Source organism: Lonchura striata, chromosome 1A (assembly GCF_050655825.1).
Source record: "Lonchura striata isolate lonStrDom1 chromosome 1A, ASM5065582v1, whole genome shotgun sequence".
Lineage (NCBI taxonomy): Eukaryota > Metazoa > Chordata > Aves > Passeriformes > Estrildidae > Lonchura > Lonchura striata.
The window spans coordinates 70,763,359-70,780,550 of record NC_140741.1 but is presented as its reverse complement, the minus strand read 5'-3'; the positions used below and the strand labels follow the sequence as shown (position 1 = coordinate 70,780,550).

The 17,192-nt window shown below is 40.2% G+C and overlaps 1 protein-coding gene across 24 annotated transcripts in view; it reads left to right on the top strand.

The window, feature by feature from the left end:
• Positions 1 to 17,192, top strand: part of CELF2 (CUGBP Elav-like family member 2) — a 547,425-nt gene that overhangs the window by 460,827 nt on the left and 69,406 nt on the right. For all 24 annotated transcript variants that reach the window (XM_021530962.4, XM_021530961.4, XM_031506833.3 and 21 more), the window contains 2 exons: positions 7,833 to 7,881; positions 16,471 to 16,605. In XM_021530962.4, the coding sequence (XP_021386637.1) occupies positions 7,833 to 7,881; positions 16,471 to 16,605 (184 nt within the window). The remainder of the gene's footprint in view (positions 1 to 7,832; positions 7,882 to 16,470; positions 16,606 to 17,192) is intronic.

The following is a 17,192-nucleotide window of genomic DNA, read 5'->3' as shown; positions in this document are numbered from 1 at the left end:
GGAGCGATTGCTGCTGCCGATGAGATGGATAGCTCTTGCTGTTAAAATAATATCTGATGTTTTGCTCAGATGTCTAATGCATTTGCTTTATAAGCATGGATGATGCAAAATATCCCCAAGGCATTATTCCCAACAAGTTATAGAATCCCACTTAATGTCTATTTTTAGGATTGAATAGGTTCTGTAAAGGCTCATTTGTTTGAAGAAAAGATAGTTAATAACTTTGCTTTCCATGTGATTTTCCAAAAGACAATTTTTGGCCATACCTCCCCTCCTTTATCTCCACTTCATTTGGTTCGCCTGTGCCCTGGAGTTGTTGCCATTAGTGTGGGAGGTAAGAAATTGAGGAATTAAATATGGAGGAGAACTGCTAAAAGAGCAATAGTAGCTATTTGTACCCTAGGAAGTGGTCACTTCTAAGATACCCAACTTTTTAATTTCTACATAAGGGTACAACATTTAAAAGAGACTGAGTGCTACAGCCTACTTAGTAAATGTATGGGATGAACAGCAGGATGTGGAGGTGACTGTGGAAGGGATCACTAGATGAAGAATTATTGATAATAGTAATAACAATATTGGTATTTTGATATTATTTTAAAGTGCAGAATTGTTTTTAGTCTCCCTAACTAATGTTTAATTTAACTTGAATTTAAACCACATAGTGTAGTGGATTGCAAATAACTGAGTTGGAAAGCTTCCAAAAGCCATTGAATTTCAGTGGTTTTAGTGTTCTCCGGTAAAACAACTTCTTTTAAGCAAGCTATATGCTTGTTTCTGTGCTCTAAATAGAAAATAATGATGTTATGCATTACTGCATGAACTATATTTGGCACCCACCAGTAATATTCATTTTCTCTTGCTTCTCTCTCTTCCTCCTTTCTTCCCTCCCTCTCCCTCTCTCTCCCCCCCAAAAAAAGCATGTATATATGTCTGATAGTACTCTAGGAGGCCAAGTAACAGATCACATTCTTATGCTACTAAAATTGTATGAATGACTAACACAGCCTTTAAATTGGGATTTATGGAAGGATGACAGCAAACAATCTCCTACCTATGCCATCGTTCAAGCAGTTACAGCAACTACTTTACATTTATTTGTGAGAGTCTAAGTGATAAATGCACATTTGTCCTCCTTTTATCCAAAGGTGAATGACTTCAACCAATACTGGGAATCCAAAGCTCTGCCTGTGGTGATGAAGCCAGCAGGAGCATGGTGCTGGTTCTCACTTTCCTGCCTGCTGTGTGGGCATATTTGGGGGAATAACATGGGCTACAGACTGTTCCCACTGGACAGTATGGACAAGGATATCCTGTTTCAAATGAAAGGAGAAGTAGAGCTGTGTAAATGCAAGCTGTGCCACACCATGTATTTTAAGATCCAGAGAGCAGTCCTTTGCCTCTTTTATTCACTAGTATTTATTTGGCCTTGGAGATTATCCCCAGTTCCCAGAGAAGTTCCCAAAGCACTAGCCAGATATTGACTGCGTAATTCAAGTTAGTTTGACCCTAGAGGAGTAATTCTAAACAGTTCTTTTCGATAGGAAAATACACCTCCTTCACTTCTGGGAAACTCATATTACTTGTGAGTCACAAGGGTTTAAAAAAGCAAAACCAGCTGGCAATGAAATGATGTGAGAAATGAGTATTCAAGAACTCCTCTGAAAGATTCTATGGAAAAACTGGGGAGCTAAAAGCTGAAATGAGGGGTGGGGCAGGGGGTATAGAGGTATCTGCACATAATAGTCCAGAAAAACAATGGTCTCTAAAGACACTGAAAATTGTTTAATTCTCTGGTGCTTATGGAGTATTTTCTCTTCTTCCCCCAATCTTCTGGTAGGTCGATACAGTCCCTCCTGATTTCCAGACTCAGTAGAGGTTCTCAGAAACCTAGTTGGTCTAGTTTTTTCCTTAGACTACTGGTCTAATTAAACTGCACTCATTAATTGGATCAGGAGCTTGGACAAAATTTGAATTAATTTCCGGACCAGAGTTAGGCAAAGAACATAATTTTTTCCCCATTGGTTTCCATACCTCTTTAGGTGATTTTCTTCTGAGCCTTTAGCTTGTCTCTGCTGCCCCTTATAATATTTCTTTCCTCTTCGGTTTTCCTGTTGATTCCAAAAGTCTCACAATTTACAGTTCTTCACCCAAAAAGAAAATTAGGCTTTAATTAAGGTCTAATGTCTCTTCTCTCTCCCACATTCTCTCTTGACATTTTAGAGTTCTGAGACGTAAAAAATACAAAAGATTCCTTTGGCTTCAACAATGATTAATGCTAGCAAGAAGCGAGTCCCAAAGTGCTAGAAATTACAAGATACATGCAAGCTATCATCATTTAATCCTATTGCTTTTTGTTTAGTTTGGTTGTTACCCAAGTAACCCAAGTTCTTCAAATTTAGCCTTTGCTGGCGGGGAGGTTTAGCTCCATTTTGTGTGGTGTTTGTGATGGTGACAGGTAAGGGACAAACTGAGTTGGGTCATGCCTAGAAACTTCCAGACAGGGCAGATGACAGGGAGGGAGGAAGGTGGCAGGTCTGAAAAGGGCAAAGAGCTTTAGAAGTCTGCTGGTGGCTTTAAAGGACAATAGAAGAATGATGGCAGGAGTGGTAAAGAGTGAGGAGTCATGGATAACATTCCCTGCATGCAATCCCTCAATTCTGATGGTGTAAAGTCACATTCTGCTTGACTTTAAAGGACCTTCAGGAGGTGGTCGTTGACTACCATGCTGAGCTGGGTGAAGGTGTGGGCAGGTCTGATGTGCATTCAGAGTCCTTTCTTGCCAAGAGGTTTTCCTTACTCAAGGCATTAGAAATTACAGGAGCAAGACACGTGCATCCACAGTGGCAGGAATGGCCCACAAAAGCTGCTAACAGATGCAGTAATCGTGTATGAAGGTGCTTTTGCAATGGACCATCAAAAAAAAAAGATTTTTCAGTCTAGGTGGCCAAAGTTTCAGAGATGCTGAGGGTATCCAAATTTCACAGACTCAACACAGCTGCAGCAAAATGAGCCCATCAGCTCCTTCATCTTCACTGAAAGGCATCTCCTGCTTTTAATCACCAAAAACATGTGTAAGACTATCATACTCGTGTAACATCTTAAAGCAGCCAATACAGACTATTTCGAGTGCCAACTGCCTCCTCCTAAAAACCTTGTTTCACTCGCAGAAATTGCTGCTTGCAGGAAGTCTTTAGCCTACCCAGAATATCTGAATGCCCATTTCTCTTCAGAAAATTGATGGAAAGCAGGTGTCCAAAAGCCTTTCCAGCAAATATATTGACAGCTCTGAAATGTGATTTAAGCAGTTGCTGTTGATGCAGTGGTCACTTGGAGTGTGCCAATCCCATGTTCGGCCATGTCTGGAGACAGTTCTTACCCATTCACCCCTGACCCCTCATAAGGTTGCACCTGATTTGAAGCACCCCCTGACTAAACAAAAGGAAACCATGAGCTGATCACCTTGTGCAATGTGCAACCACACAATAGTAATCACAGCTAATGACTCTGCTAAATGCTAGACTGCACACACCTCCTTGTTTGGTGTTTGTTTTGTATACAGAAGGTAACATCGACTGAATAACGAGGATGCCAAGTTACAGATGGGGTTGTGGAATCGTATTTGACAGCCGATTAGAGTAATCTGACAGAAATGATGACTTAATCACCACGACAGACTCCAAATTCCCAGATAGAATTCCACCCAGGTTAATCTAATTTCCTTGCAATATTTTTGCCAGAAATAGACTCTTAGCCAGCTTGTTTTCTCCCATGCAGATGTCACATGGCTTTGACAAGAATGTAAATAGGTACTGCTATTTTTGTTGAAAAGATGACTTTGAGGCTCTAAAGCTGGAGAGGTGGCATGCCTTTGAGATGCATTGGTTGCTTTGCTGTGTTTTTTTTTTTCTTTAATGACTTATGTTTACATACAGCAAGATGTACTCAGGAAAAAGAGGGGGGGAAAAGATATAACGATTCAATTGTAATTCTAGGCCTTGGCACTCCTGCTGCTGCCCTGGACATAGCCAGCAGCCAGATTCTCATTAATTTCAGGGGGATTTTCAGGGTTGCATGTTTGACAACTGTTTCTTTGCCTTTTTGATTCCTATGGACTGCCTCAGCACCCCTGCATGGGATGTGCCCAAGGAGAGGCAGTGACATTCCTGGCCCTGGGCTTTGGGTGGCCTCTGTGACAGCACAAGCAGCAGTGAAGCCCCCACTTTGCTGCCAGCACTGCCACAAGGCATTGGCAACCTTGGGCAACAGGCATTTGCCTGCTCTCAGCTGTAAAAGGGTGGTATGGTGTGTTTTGAGACTGATGGGCAGAGAGCACCTGTAGCAAAGGCAGGTGATGCCCTGCTTGCTGCACAAGTGTGTTCAGTAGAGCTCTCTGTAATACTGATGAGGAGAGGTTGCTCCTCACAGCCCATACTCCAGCCTGGGTTTGATATCTCCATGCACAGTACTTGCAAGGGGAAGCTGCCCATGCTCAGAAAGAACTTGCCTGAGAGCTGTGTTGTTCTCTTTTACTGTGTGTGCTGAGCATAGGATGATGTTCAAGGTAATAAATTACTTGCTGAAGTTATTTTTCTTGTTCTTGCCTCTTTATTAATTGTAAGTGTGCATTTATAAATACTGTATTTTCATAAGCAAAGCTTTCTCCAAGAAAAGAAGAAAATGTTTCCTGTTGTTTTGTGTGACAACATGACATACTGAGAAATCACTTACCTTGAGATCCATAAGTGATGTATAGTTACAATAACAGCTTTCCGATAACACGGGAAATCCTTCATTTCAGTAGATGACATGATTCCAGTGAATGGCATCTAATTTGAAACAGTTTTATATCATCTATAATCTTTTGGAGTGCCTGGGAAAGCACAGCTATTTTATTATTTTATAGCCTGCAGTTATATAAGAAAGATATAAAACATACAGATTATTTTGTCTTTTGCTCATTGTAGAGTGAAAGGATAGTTCCTATTTAACTTTTGTCTCTGCCCCTTTAATTTTCTTATTCACTACACACTTCTTTTGAGAGTCATTCTTTTCTTTTCTTTTTTACACATACCTTTAAATATTTTATGGGTAGAGAGCTTATAATATGTATTGTCACGGCAGTTGTCTCTAGAGGTCAGCAATGAGTTTAATAATGAGATGCGAACCAGTGACTCTGTAAAACCCATTTCAGGTTATAAATGGCATGTTTTATTGAATCTAGTGTTAAAGGTTGTTAACGTATCAATTGGTGATGGTCAGGGTTAAACAAGCTTCAACATGAGCCCTCTCATGTTAGGAAACTGTCAGTAAGGTATTTTTCCACTTTCCTCTTCAATGAAGCCTGGTCTGTGTATCACATCCATTTTTCTGGGGGTGTTCTGCAGTTTAAACTCCCCAGGCCTGAGCTGGATCTTTTATTAGTTTTTCACCGATACAATTTTAAGCCCGATAGCATCACTCCCAAATTCATCTTGATGGTGTGAAGAGAATGTGGACCATGAGTTTTTAGCAGGAACTTTTGAAATCAAGTCAAAACCTATTTGAAGCATTCTGGTAAATCTTGCCTCTTGGTTTGTGAATGTACCAGATTACTGAGTTAATGAACTTGGAGTAATGATGTGTGACTGTAGAGGATGACTTTATAAATGTGCTTGTCAGGTAACACTGATCTTTGTGTTGTGACCATGAGCTGCAAAAATAACTTCTTCACCTGAATTTGGTCTAAAGTTGGCTTCTCTGGTTTGGGCAGTTTGAAAAGTGAGATGTTTTTAATGTTGTTAGAATAGCCTTTATTCAAAGTATCTCCTCTTAGGGGCACATAAACACATCTCTAAAGAGCAATAGATTGGTTCTCTGTTTACAAAAGGCCTGAAATTGGGATGGTTTTTTCTCTTTCATCTTGCATATTCCTGAATTTTCAATGCGTGCCTTTCTTTCCTCTGTTGTCTCACCACTCCATTGCTCCTCAGAGACATCAGTAACAGCAATGGCCTTGTGGAGCAACTTACGTCTCTTTTCTTCTTCCTGTTTTTGCTTGCTGAATGGACATGCTGCCTCACATGCCCACAAATTTTAAGTCTCCTGCAGTGCCCAGTGTATTGTTGATGTCAGGAAAAATCCAAAGCACTAAAGAAGACAGAGAACGATAGAAGATCCTTTTTTTTCCTATAAAACTGATCTAATAACAGTGGCTGCAACCAAGTGCTGGGCTATTAAAGTCCATTTAGGAAACAAATGATTCAAAGGGAGCAGAACTGTTAAAACTGAAGAAAATTTATGCATCCCTACAACTGCATCTACCTTGTGGCTTTGCCTTTCCCTAGGACACACTGGGGAGTTGTGCAAGCAGCACAGGGAATACATTGATTTGCAAGGCCAGGGAGCATTCTGGACTTTGAGTAAATCTAACAGAAACATTCACAGCAATATTTTATATTTTCTGAAGAATCCAGCAACTTTTTCCCTGGTGGCTAAGTTACTTCACCAAAAGCAATGCAGATGTAGGTTTCTGTGCAGCTTTGAAGGCATATTTGATATGAGGGCATGGATGTTCTCTCCTGCTCAGCTGTTTTTGTTTCCCAGAGTTTGTCATAACAATCTTTTATTAAAAAAGTGGAATTGCCTCTGACATTTTCAGGCAATACACAGCTGTGCTGCACTGAAAAATGATACAAAAGTAGAAAAAGCATACATTTTTTTCACCTGTTCACATGAATTGGTAAGGAATTGCTGAGGAGAGAAAAGGCAGTGGCCCTGCTGCTGCCAGAAGGTTTGTGCAGTCAAATCCCAGTAACTACGCAGAGCCCAAGAAAGAAAATTAAAATGGGGTTTTTTTTGCAAGCTTAAACATCTCCCACATTGAATCTCAGTGTGAGGTCAGTTCTGGAGGCTTTTGAGAAGCTATAATAAAATTTCCCTGAACACACCACAGTGGCCACAGGGCTGGCTATCACCAATTTCCTGCGGAAAACTCTGATTGTGAGGGAGCTCAACTGCTGTGGTGTTATTATTCCTGAAAGAACAAAACCACCATTTGTAGAAATTTTATTGGAGCTATCAACAATTCAGTGTGGGAGCAGTATCATTTAGTAGAAAAAGCTGAGGACACACCAGCCTGAGTGTGCCAAGGTGGGATGTTCAGCACAGAACACTGCAGTAACAAGGACATGAATGGAGGAAGAGGTTGAAAAGGAAAAAGGATTTGGAATTTTTATGGAAGCCAGAATTGTTATGTGTTGTGGTGGAAGCTTTATGAATGAATGTGTAATGGATTCTAAAACAAAAATATGAGATACTAAACAATTATAGGAAGCTGTTTTAGGAATCAAGATCTCTTCTTCTTCAGTCCTAAAAGAATCAGCAGAGTTTTTTAATTACAAGCAAAGTTCATTTGTCAAACTCAACTCCTCTGAGTACATTTGAAATGCTTGCTAGTTCTTAAATTACTTGAAAATTGCATCTTGGTTTTGGCAGTGGTTGAGCACAAGGAAAAAAAAAAAGCTGGTAAAACAGAAACCAAGCATGCCATAAACTAAAGAGGGCTGTAACTTTAGAGGTCTTCTGAAACTAGATACAGCAAATTAAAGATTTATATGAGTCCTATGGGCCCAATGATATTTTATTTTTTTTAAATTTCCTCATTATAAAATACTCCTTCGCCATTTTTTTTTTTCTTATAAGCCTATAATATACAGTGATATTCCAAATTTATATAATTTCACCATGTTTAATATTAAATTGTGTCTCTTTTTAGCCCTTCATTGAAAACATCACTCTTGATTTTTTATGACTATCCAACCTGCCTTACTCTCTTTCATTTTTGTTTTTAGATGCATCATCCTATTCAGATGAAACCTGCAGATAGTGAAAAGTCAAATGGTATGTGTTCAATTTATTTTTACTTAATTGTGTCTTTCTCTAAACTAAAGTAAGGACAACATTGTGAGAGTTTTTGCTTTAATCCTTTTGTGGTGAAAATAATAGGCAGTTTCCCTACAACTGACATGCCAGGAAGATGTTGAGCAGCTCTGAACTCCCTTTTATCTTCTGCTTTAGACAAGGAAGGAAATGTCCTCAAAAAAGGGTCTTTCTTGTACCTGCTGTATGTCATGACCTACCTCACTACATACATCCTTCCCTTGGGTTCTCCTAACAGTGAGGTGATGTGGGAGCACCTGAGATTGATAAGATGGAGATAAAATGTTGATGCTGAAAATTTAAAATAAAAGAAACAAAAGGGCATACCTGTGTTAACACATTATGTAAGTACATGATCAGCCTTAAACATTTGCCAAAAGTACCTTTTTACAGAATGATGCCATTCTGAATCTGAGCCAAATTTAGATTTTAATCATATGCTTCATTATGAGCTGGGAAGCCCACTTTGGAGCTCTCTGTATACTTATTCCTCAAAACGATTGAAAAATGAATGCTATAAAGACAGTAATATCCATTTGGAATACTAGGGTACTGCCTAAGTGGATGTATATGACATGCAAAATAGATGGCAAGCTAAATTTATTAAACATTCCAGGTTTATATATTCAGGGAAATAAGATAATCGAATGGTAGTGCAACTTGGCAACATGTGATTCTTTAAAAATATATACGTGTATATTTTGCCCCTTGATTTGTTCCTGTAATTTTCTAAAATATATGTTAAAGATATCATCTGCCTTCTTAGATTGCAAGAGCTTCATTTTCCCTTAAGGCCCACATAATCAGAGCTGGTTCCTCCAACAGGCATTTTTGCACCTCATTAATTAGTAATCAGGGCAGAAGCTGTGCACTTAGAGATCTACATACCTGCAAATGTAAATTATGATTGGGCTCTAAATCTCTCCGCAAGGCTTTTTTAAGGCTTCTTTTTTTGCTAATTGTAGTGCATCCCTTTTTCAGGCTTCTCCAAGGATTATGAAGTTTGGAAGGAAATTAAAAATTCACATTATACTAGGTTTCCCATTATGACAACTTTCCAAAAAATAGTGGCCAAAAGCACAGGAAATATGGGCCACCACCCATTTGTATGGGAGGGGGTGTTCTCTCTCTCAGGTTGGAATCATAGAATCATTGAATATTCTGATTTGGAAAGGATAGATATCCATCCATGAGGATTCTCAAAGTCTAATTCCTGGCCCTGCACAGGACAATTCCAAAAATCCCACCATGTCCTTAAGAGCGTTGTCGAAATGCTCCTTGACATCTGTCAGTCTGGCGCTGTGACCACTGCCCTGGGGAGCCTCTTCCAGTGCCCAGCCTCCCTGTGGGTGAAGAACATTTTCCCAAAGATTTTTTGCAGTGATTTCTTGCTGTCTCTGAGTGCTCAGAATAGAGACTAAGGCACCGGAGAACTGAACTTTTCAGGCCCCACTGCAGTCAAAGAGAACATTACTGCTGGAATCCAGACTCCAGGCACTAGTATTTACTGCTAGCAGTGGGCACAATTATCCCTTAGGCACAGAAATGCTGGCCTGAACCCTCTGAACTAAGTATGGCCTCTATGGGTTCTTCTTTCAAAGACAAATTTCACCTCAATTTCCTTGGCAAATTAGAAAAATAAGAGGCAATGGGCCAAAATTGACTCCCAGTGAGTTACTTGTTCATTGCCTGAAGTGTTTCTTTCTCAAGGAGATTGAACATATTGGAAAAACACTGTGGGGAATTGTGCAAATTCTGTCCTTCTCTGCAAGTAGTGCCTGCTTTGAAAGCGGGGTAGGTTAGCTCCTGGCTGCTGCTGTTAGTCTGGGGTTATCTGCATGAAACTCCTGTCTGCACTGTGGGAATACTCTCTTATTTTCTGGCATCTATTCCAAGCATAAAGATCACAAGGGATTGTGTTTTTTCACCTTTTTTTTTCTTGCCTTTCTTTGTATTTTTTGGGAAAAAACAAATTGTCAGTTCAGGGGTTCCAACTGTCAAATTAAACACCTTTTTAAATTTAGATTCCTGAAGGGTGTGGGAACTTCTGATAGGCATGTTCAAGGGATGGTGAACTGTTTTTTTCTTTTTTAATCAAATGGAGAAACAGAAGGCAAACTAATACCATGATGATGGTAATAATGGTACTGCTCCTCTGAAAGGCAAGGCATAGGCATGGGGTTCATGGAGTGGGTGACAGTTTGCCAGCAGCTTGGAGATCAAGAAAGAAAAAGCAACAGCATGGGGGATGTGGAGGTTTGTTTGGCACATGTTTCCCATATGCTCCAGGCTATCCATCTGAGGAGGTATATTATCCATGCCAACAGCAAACTGTAAACTGTACCTCTTCAACCAGATTGGTAAGTTCAAAGGGGAAAAGAAATAAAGACATGCCAAGGCATCTTGGTTTTCAGGATCCGTGGTAGTTGAGCTTTTGAGGAATACTCGAGTCTCTTTGATTTCTGAGTCATGGGAGGATCCCAATGGATTTTATGGCTAAAGTCATGTTTCTCAGTTTGCAAAGAGGCTAAAGCAATTTTCTTATGGAAATATGTGTAGGATAAATTGAGCACTCTACAATTCTTCTGAGCTTGTACATGTTTGTGAAGGATTGATAGACATCTTCAAGTTCCATAGGGAGGTAGGACAGGTCCTCTCATTCAATTTACAGAAGTTTTCAAAGAACAATATTTGCTATGTGATTAAATGCCCCCTCCCCATATTGAGTCCCTTGTGAAAAAGCTTGGAATGAGCATCCAAGCCAGAGACTCCTGAGATTAAATCCTCCTTCTTTTGCATCACTGTTCCTGCCCTTAGTCTGCATCACCTGAGGAATCTGTCCCTTGATACCAGAGGCCAAGCTCACCTTATGGAAGCTGGGAAATGGGTATGGAAGGGACACCTCCATCACACCTGGACCAGGTTGCTCAGAGCCCCATCCAGCCTGGCTGTGAACACTTCCAGGGCTGGGACATCCACAGCTCTGCTGGGCAACTTTTCCAATGGTTCATTCCCTGCCTACAATGTGTCTAAGTCATTTCTCTGCTCATGCAGATGAAGCAAATCTTGATCTCTTCCACCAAGCTTTTAGTATCTAGAGTTGATGGGGCAAGACTTGCCTTCAGATTTAATTAATTTGACTACCCAGGGGGATTCTGAAAAGCTTCTTATTGTTGAAAATCATAACAACTCTTCAAGATTTGCAGATTATGAATTTTGTAGTGTGTCCTGGTCTGATCACCTTTGTGCAGGTTGTTTTAACCTGTCTAGAAAGTTTTGGTTAAGGATTTTCTGACAAAAAAGCATGTTTTCAACTTCAAAAGCTCCACCATTACTAGACTTTCCACTCACAGTATTTATCCTTTTAAGGACATTTTCCCTTTTTCAAACAAAGGGGGTTCCTCCAGTCTGATGCTGAAAAACTTACAAACACCCGTTTGACTTTAAGTTGTCTGTGGCCATTAGCATCCTACAATTTTTAAATGCGTAAATGTCTTGGATCTGGATTTGAACACAGTCAAATACTTTCAGGCACATATCCTGCAGACAGTATGCTCTTAAATTGATCAAAGCATCACTGCTTCAGGGAGAATGATAGAATTCTCTATTAAAAAAAAATAAAGTAGGGAGGAGGGTAGCTGAGTAATCTTATGATTTATTTTTATTGATTTCATTAATGGAAATTTTTAAAAAATAATTTTTAAATTCTAAATGGCACAACTTTGCTGAATTGGGGGTAGTAATTAGATGCCATATGTTAGCACTAACACATAGAAAAGTTGATAATTAATGCAGGCAGCTCCGGATTCAGGTGTGACTTTGACAGATTGTATGCAAGGGGTTTTCACAGGCTTACAGCTAGGGATAAAAAATCTGATTTCACCTTTTCCCTTCTATATGGGAGTAAAAAACCAAAACCAAACTGAAAAAAAAAAACAAAAAAACAAACCAATCCTCCACGCCATTTATACATAATTAACTACTTATCTAGTTGCTCAAAAGAGAAGGCATCTTCTGGGGAGAAAATTCATTCTTTATCTGAAGATCACTCCTCAGAAATGTACAATAAAGGGCTATAATTTTGATCTTTCAAAATTTTGGGGGTTTAGAGGAGTGAAAAAAAAAAGTTATGTTGAATCTTCAGGGAGATTTCTCACAATTATTACAGGGTTTAATTCTTTTGTAGCATTCAGAATATAATCTCTACTCCTTTATCCTCTTGGGTTAGCACAAGCAATCTAATACAGCCTGCAAGAAATGCTCATTACTGAAGCAAATTGAGTAAAGCTAAAAAATTAGATGCTTCAGGATGTTTTTCTGCAGGCTGGGTGTAGTGCTGTCAGAAGACAGGAGGCTCAGTTTGAAAAGTTCCCCTCCCAGCAGAGACAGATTTCATCTCAGATAACCTTTGACGGCTAAAGCAGAGTTCTGGGTTCAAACATGATGCCCTGGCACATGTGCTAGTGATAGCAGTGCTTGCCTTGACAGGGTTACAAGAGCAACTCTACTTATTCTAAAATAGGTATCTGTATCTCTTCATGCAGTGCTCCTGCATTCTGGCAAATCCCACCCCAAATCCAGCAGGCTTAGCACTGGATGTGTCACTCAAACTGCCCTGGCAGCACAGCCAACCTGCCTTGGTAATGTGTTGGGATGGATTAAAGGTGAACCCCATAATGTGTTAATCAAGAAACTGTGCAGTTTCACACTTTCCTTCCTATAAACAGAACTTCAGGCCTTGTTTACTGTGACCTTCTGGCTGCTTCTGCTCCATCAAGGAGGGGCACTCAGCCACCCCAACCTACCTGCTGCTTCCAAACTGTTGTATATCCTTCATTCCCCCAGAGTGGTGTAAAATAGTCAGAAAGTTCAACTAAGCCCATAAGCGAGGTTCAGAAATAATGATGTCAAACACATGCTAAAAGAGTTTGGTTTTTCTGGATTTTGAATTGTTGAAACCTACCCCAAGGGTGGGAGAGAGAGTTATCAAGCAGCAGTGATATGCTTTGAGATATGTGTATATGTGCTGGCCCTTGCACACTGTTATCCTTCCCCCTTTTTCTTTGCCTGCTCTCATTGCCAAAAGCACTTTCAGCTCCCAGGCTTTGCCCAGCCCCTCTGAGCTCATTTACTTCTGATGTCCCTGCACCTGGAGCTCAGGACATCTGTATGTTGTCATGATGCCTAAGATCTGGGAGTTGGCTGGAAGGTAACAGCCTCTATCAATCCACTCAGTCAGTGCAAAAAAATCTGTAATCTACTCTCTACTCTGTAATCATTAGCAAAGGAAAGACTCCCATGACAAAGGCCATGCCACCTTGCTGGGAGAGGTGAGATCTGTCACTCTTTGAAGGAGCTGATCTCTTGGCATTGCCAACAACCAGTTGAGCTGAGACCAAACCTGTAGGTCACTGAAGTTAGGCCAGATTTAGGCTTCCATCCTTTCCCTAAGCAGCAGCACCTGTCCCAGCCTCAGTATGTTTAATCCCCATTTTACAGTCCATAACAGAAATCCAATAGGAAAATCCACGGGTTTGGAAGATCCAGAGGGAAGTTTTCTAACCTCTAAAAAACATTTGACCCCACACTTTCTTGCACTCTGTTGTCTGATTCTCAAGCCTTGCCTGTGTGGCTGGTAAGAATTCATTTTAGAAAGAAAGAAATGGCTGACCAAAAATGCAGAAATAACTCTTGAAAATCAGTCTTACCAAGGTGGAAAAGTATTCCCTTCTCCATGTGGGAAAAACTCTTTCAGCCTAATAATATCAGATGTTCTATCAGATGAAGTGAAAACATGTCATTTTGATCTTAACAATTGTCACTTTAAATGTTTTTTTATGCTGGGCCTCTAGCCAGAAAAAGAACAGCAATTTTCTTAAGCTTCAACACTGATCAGCACTGACTAATGGCACTGAATGCAGAGCACGTCATCATATCAATATGTTTTCTGTACTCCAAGCATTCTTCATGAAATCTGCATTTTTAAGATGTACAGTACACAGGAGCTGGATGTTTAATTTACTATAAAATCACCCTCAAGCTGCAAACCTGCAAATCATGTTAGTTAAATGGCATATTTATAGGTTTACTACCAAAACCGGAGGCGGCCGATGGGGAGTTTGTCACCTGCTACTCTTTGGAAAATTAAAACAAAGCCTTCTGTTCACATCTCATTTCTTTTGAGTCTCTACATGAATCTCCTTGGTTTGAGGCTTTGTCCTGGCACCAAAGCAGGACCCAAGCATCCTCTTTTGGGATACTGTAGCAGGAATTTGTCCAACTTAGCCAGTAGCTATTTCTAAAAGAGAGTTGGAATCTAGACACCCTTAAGCAGACCTGCACACTGTATTTCTAGCCTAAGATCAAATTTAAACTGGTTGGTACTAGCTGACACAGAGACACAAAATACAAGGTTCATGACACAGAGCAGAAGGCAATGCTTGGAAATGTGCTTGACACCAAGGCTTCACCCAGCCTGACCTCAGGCCATGGTGTGGAGAAATCCAAGCCTGGCAGCCCAGCTGGATCCCTTGTCTCAAAACCTTTCCTGCATTATGGACAGTCTGTGGCTGTTGTTGAGGGGACAGGCTGGCCAGGGAACTTCCTCAAAGAGATTGCTCAAGGCAATATAGGAATTGTCTGCAGTCAGCTTACAGGCATCCTTCCACCAGCAGAAGTGGCTGCCTGTACTCCTCTTGTAGCTGTGAGCAAGGGAATTCAGCCTTCCCACCCTTAAAATAATATTTAGCAACATCAAGGTCAGCTATATATTATGAATCAGATGTAAAGCTTCATAATGAGACATATATATTTATATATATAAATAAAAATATCCCAACTTGCAGGTCTTATTTGCAATCACACATATTCAGCTCCTGATCTGTATATAAATGTCTCATCCCATGCATTCATCATTTCTTAACCCTTTCTGGAGGGTTCACCTGTGTGTGGAACCTCAATATAAAGTGTGAATGAAAATGTTCAGTCTTGAGGAATTTACTGAAGAAAACATCTTCCCCTGGGTGTTAAATTCACACCAATTTTCTTGCAAGCTTGTAGAGTGAGAGGCTAGGATTGCTGGGGCTGGTCTCTGTTTTGGGTTCTGAAAAATGCATGGGTTTGGTGCTTGCTTATATAAAAGCTACAAATACTTTTTAAAGTCAACGATTTAAGGAGAAAATTACTTCAAACACTTCTCGTGATCAATAAACATGAACCTCTTCTTGTTATTCTTGAAATTATTAAATGCACTGAAAATGTTGAAGTATAACAGAAATAAAATCCTAGAAAAAATGGACACGGTTCCTTCTTCCTCAGCTGCAATTTTTTCCATATGACAGACTCGTACTAATACAGGAGACAGAGTTAGAGAGCAAGGGAGGATTCTTTTTTTTTTTTTTTTTTTGTAAGCCCAGAAATGAAAATACTTCATTACAAAAATAATTTGCACAATAATAGAAATAAGTAAGTGCACTGCAGAATCTCTGGAGTAAAGCTTTCCTTCCCTCTTTGCTCCCCCACAAACCCTGACAGTCTGCTCATTAACAGGGAATTGGATTTACATGCCATTTCCAGAGAAGAAGAAAGCACTGGTGTATGTACTGTATAATAAGCACTTAGATTTTTGGTTTAATATAGATGGGTGGGTGCATTAACATTTGGAAGTTTTTCCAGAGTGAATTAAGTTTTGATGACCTCCTTCATTTTTGACAAGAGTCCCCTGCTTTAGACCGGTAAATTTGAGTTTGATTAATAGGACTGTGTGCATCCTGCTTCAGCAGTCCAACTTGTGCTGGTGTTGGTGACAGTGCAGGCAGGAAATATTCTACCAATAATTCAGGTAAAGCACGTTTTTAATGATTTGGTTTTTTTTGCAAACTCAACATCATTACACATCAAAGGGTGTTCAGGTGATGTTCAGAAATATGTCTTCTGACCTCCTGAAGGGCAGAAGGCTGTGGCACTAAAAAAAATCCAGCAGAAAAATGTAATGCATTCTTTTTCCAGAGCAGTCATTGCACATCTGCCTTTTCCAGTGCTGTGCAATAAGTTGGCTGAAATTGAAAGCTCAGATAGGAATTGCTCTCAAAACATTTCTCAGGAATATTTTTCATTAGCTTGTATCATTACGTGCACAATCCCTTCTTTACCCTCACCCCATCATGATTTCTTTCACACATGAGGGGAATTTAGGAATTTATCTGAATTAGAATCTATGCAAAGATATCTTTAAAAGTGTCTCTAATGGAGGATACTTTCCTTTTAGAGGCCATGAAGGATAGGTGTATGCAGAGTGACTAAGACAGCCAATTAATATGTTATATAAACAGCAAGCACCACTAGAAAAAGGAGGGAGAGAAAAATGAGATATCTGGGGGGGAAAGGAGGGGGGGAAGGGAGGTTGTAAGTATAAAGTGTTTGCCTTAGGACTTGTCTTCAGTCACAGAGCCAGACTCACATGACTGGAGCTTGGTTTGATGTGGTAATGAAGCATTGATCACAGCAAAAAGATGAAATGGCCTTTGCTCATTCATTATTTTTATCTTCTAGCTGTGGAAGACAGAAAATTGTTCATAGGAATGGTTTCGAAGAAGTGTAATGAGAATGATATCAGGGTGATGTTTTCTCCGTTCGGCCAGATAGAAGAATGCCGAATCCTTCGGGGACCAGATGGGCTGAGCCGAGGTGAGTGTGCAGCCTGTAAAGTCTCTTTCCTTAAGTGCTAATTGGGAGCTTTATGTCACAGCCAAGGTAGGCAGAGCTACTGTCTGCAGCGAGAGGTTTCTCTGTAATACATCCCACGTGATGAAGGTATCCACATGAACTTTTCACAGTGACTGAAATTATCACCTTGTATTTCCAGTGTCAGAAAGGTCTCGGTGCCAACATATTAACTTGTGTTATCACCCTGTTTGTCAGCTGGAAAGGTTCCTTTGCACCCTGAGAAAACACCCTCAGTTTTCTGCTCTCACAAAATCAAAGTTGCTCCCCTGACCCCATTTCTGCTTTGTAGCACAAGGCCAAAGGAAAAAAAAAAAAAAAAGGATAGGACTATAAATGACTGCTTGAGGGCATGAAGGGTGATGGGAACTGGCCCTTGTTGTAGCACTATCTCCTCCATTCCTGTGTTTTCTGTAACTCTATGCAAAACATAGGTCTGCCGTAAGTGAGAAACGAAGAGGTTACCTTGGACCTGAGAGCTTTGCCTGGACAAATGTTTGTAAAGAGAGTTTTTAAATCTTGCGCCTCTACCACAACCCAAAAACCAGGAC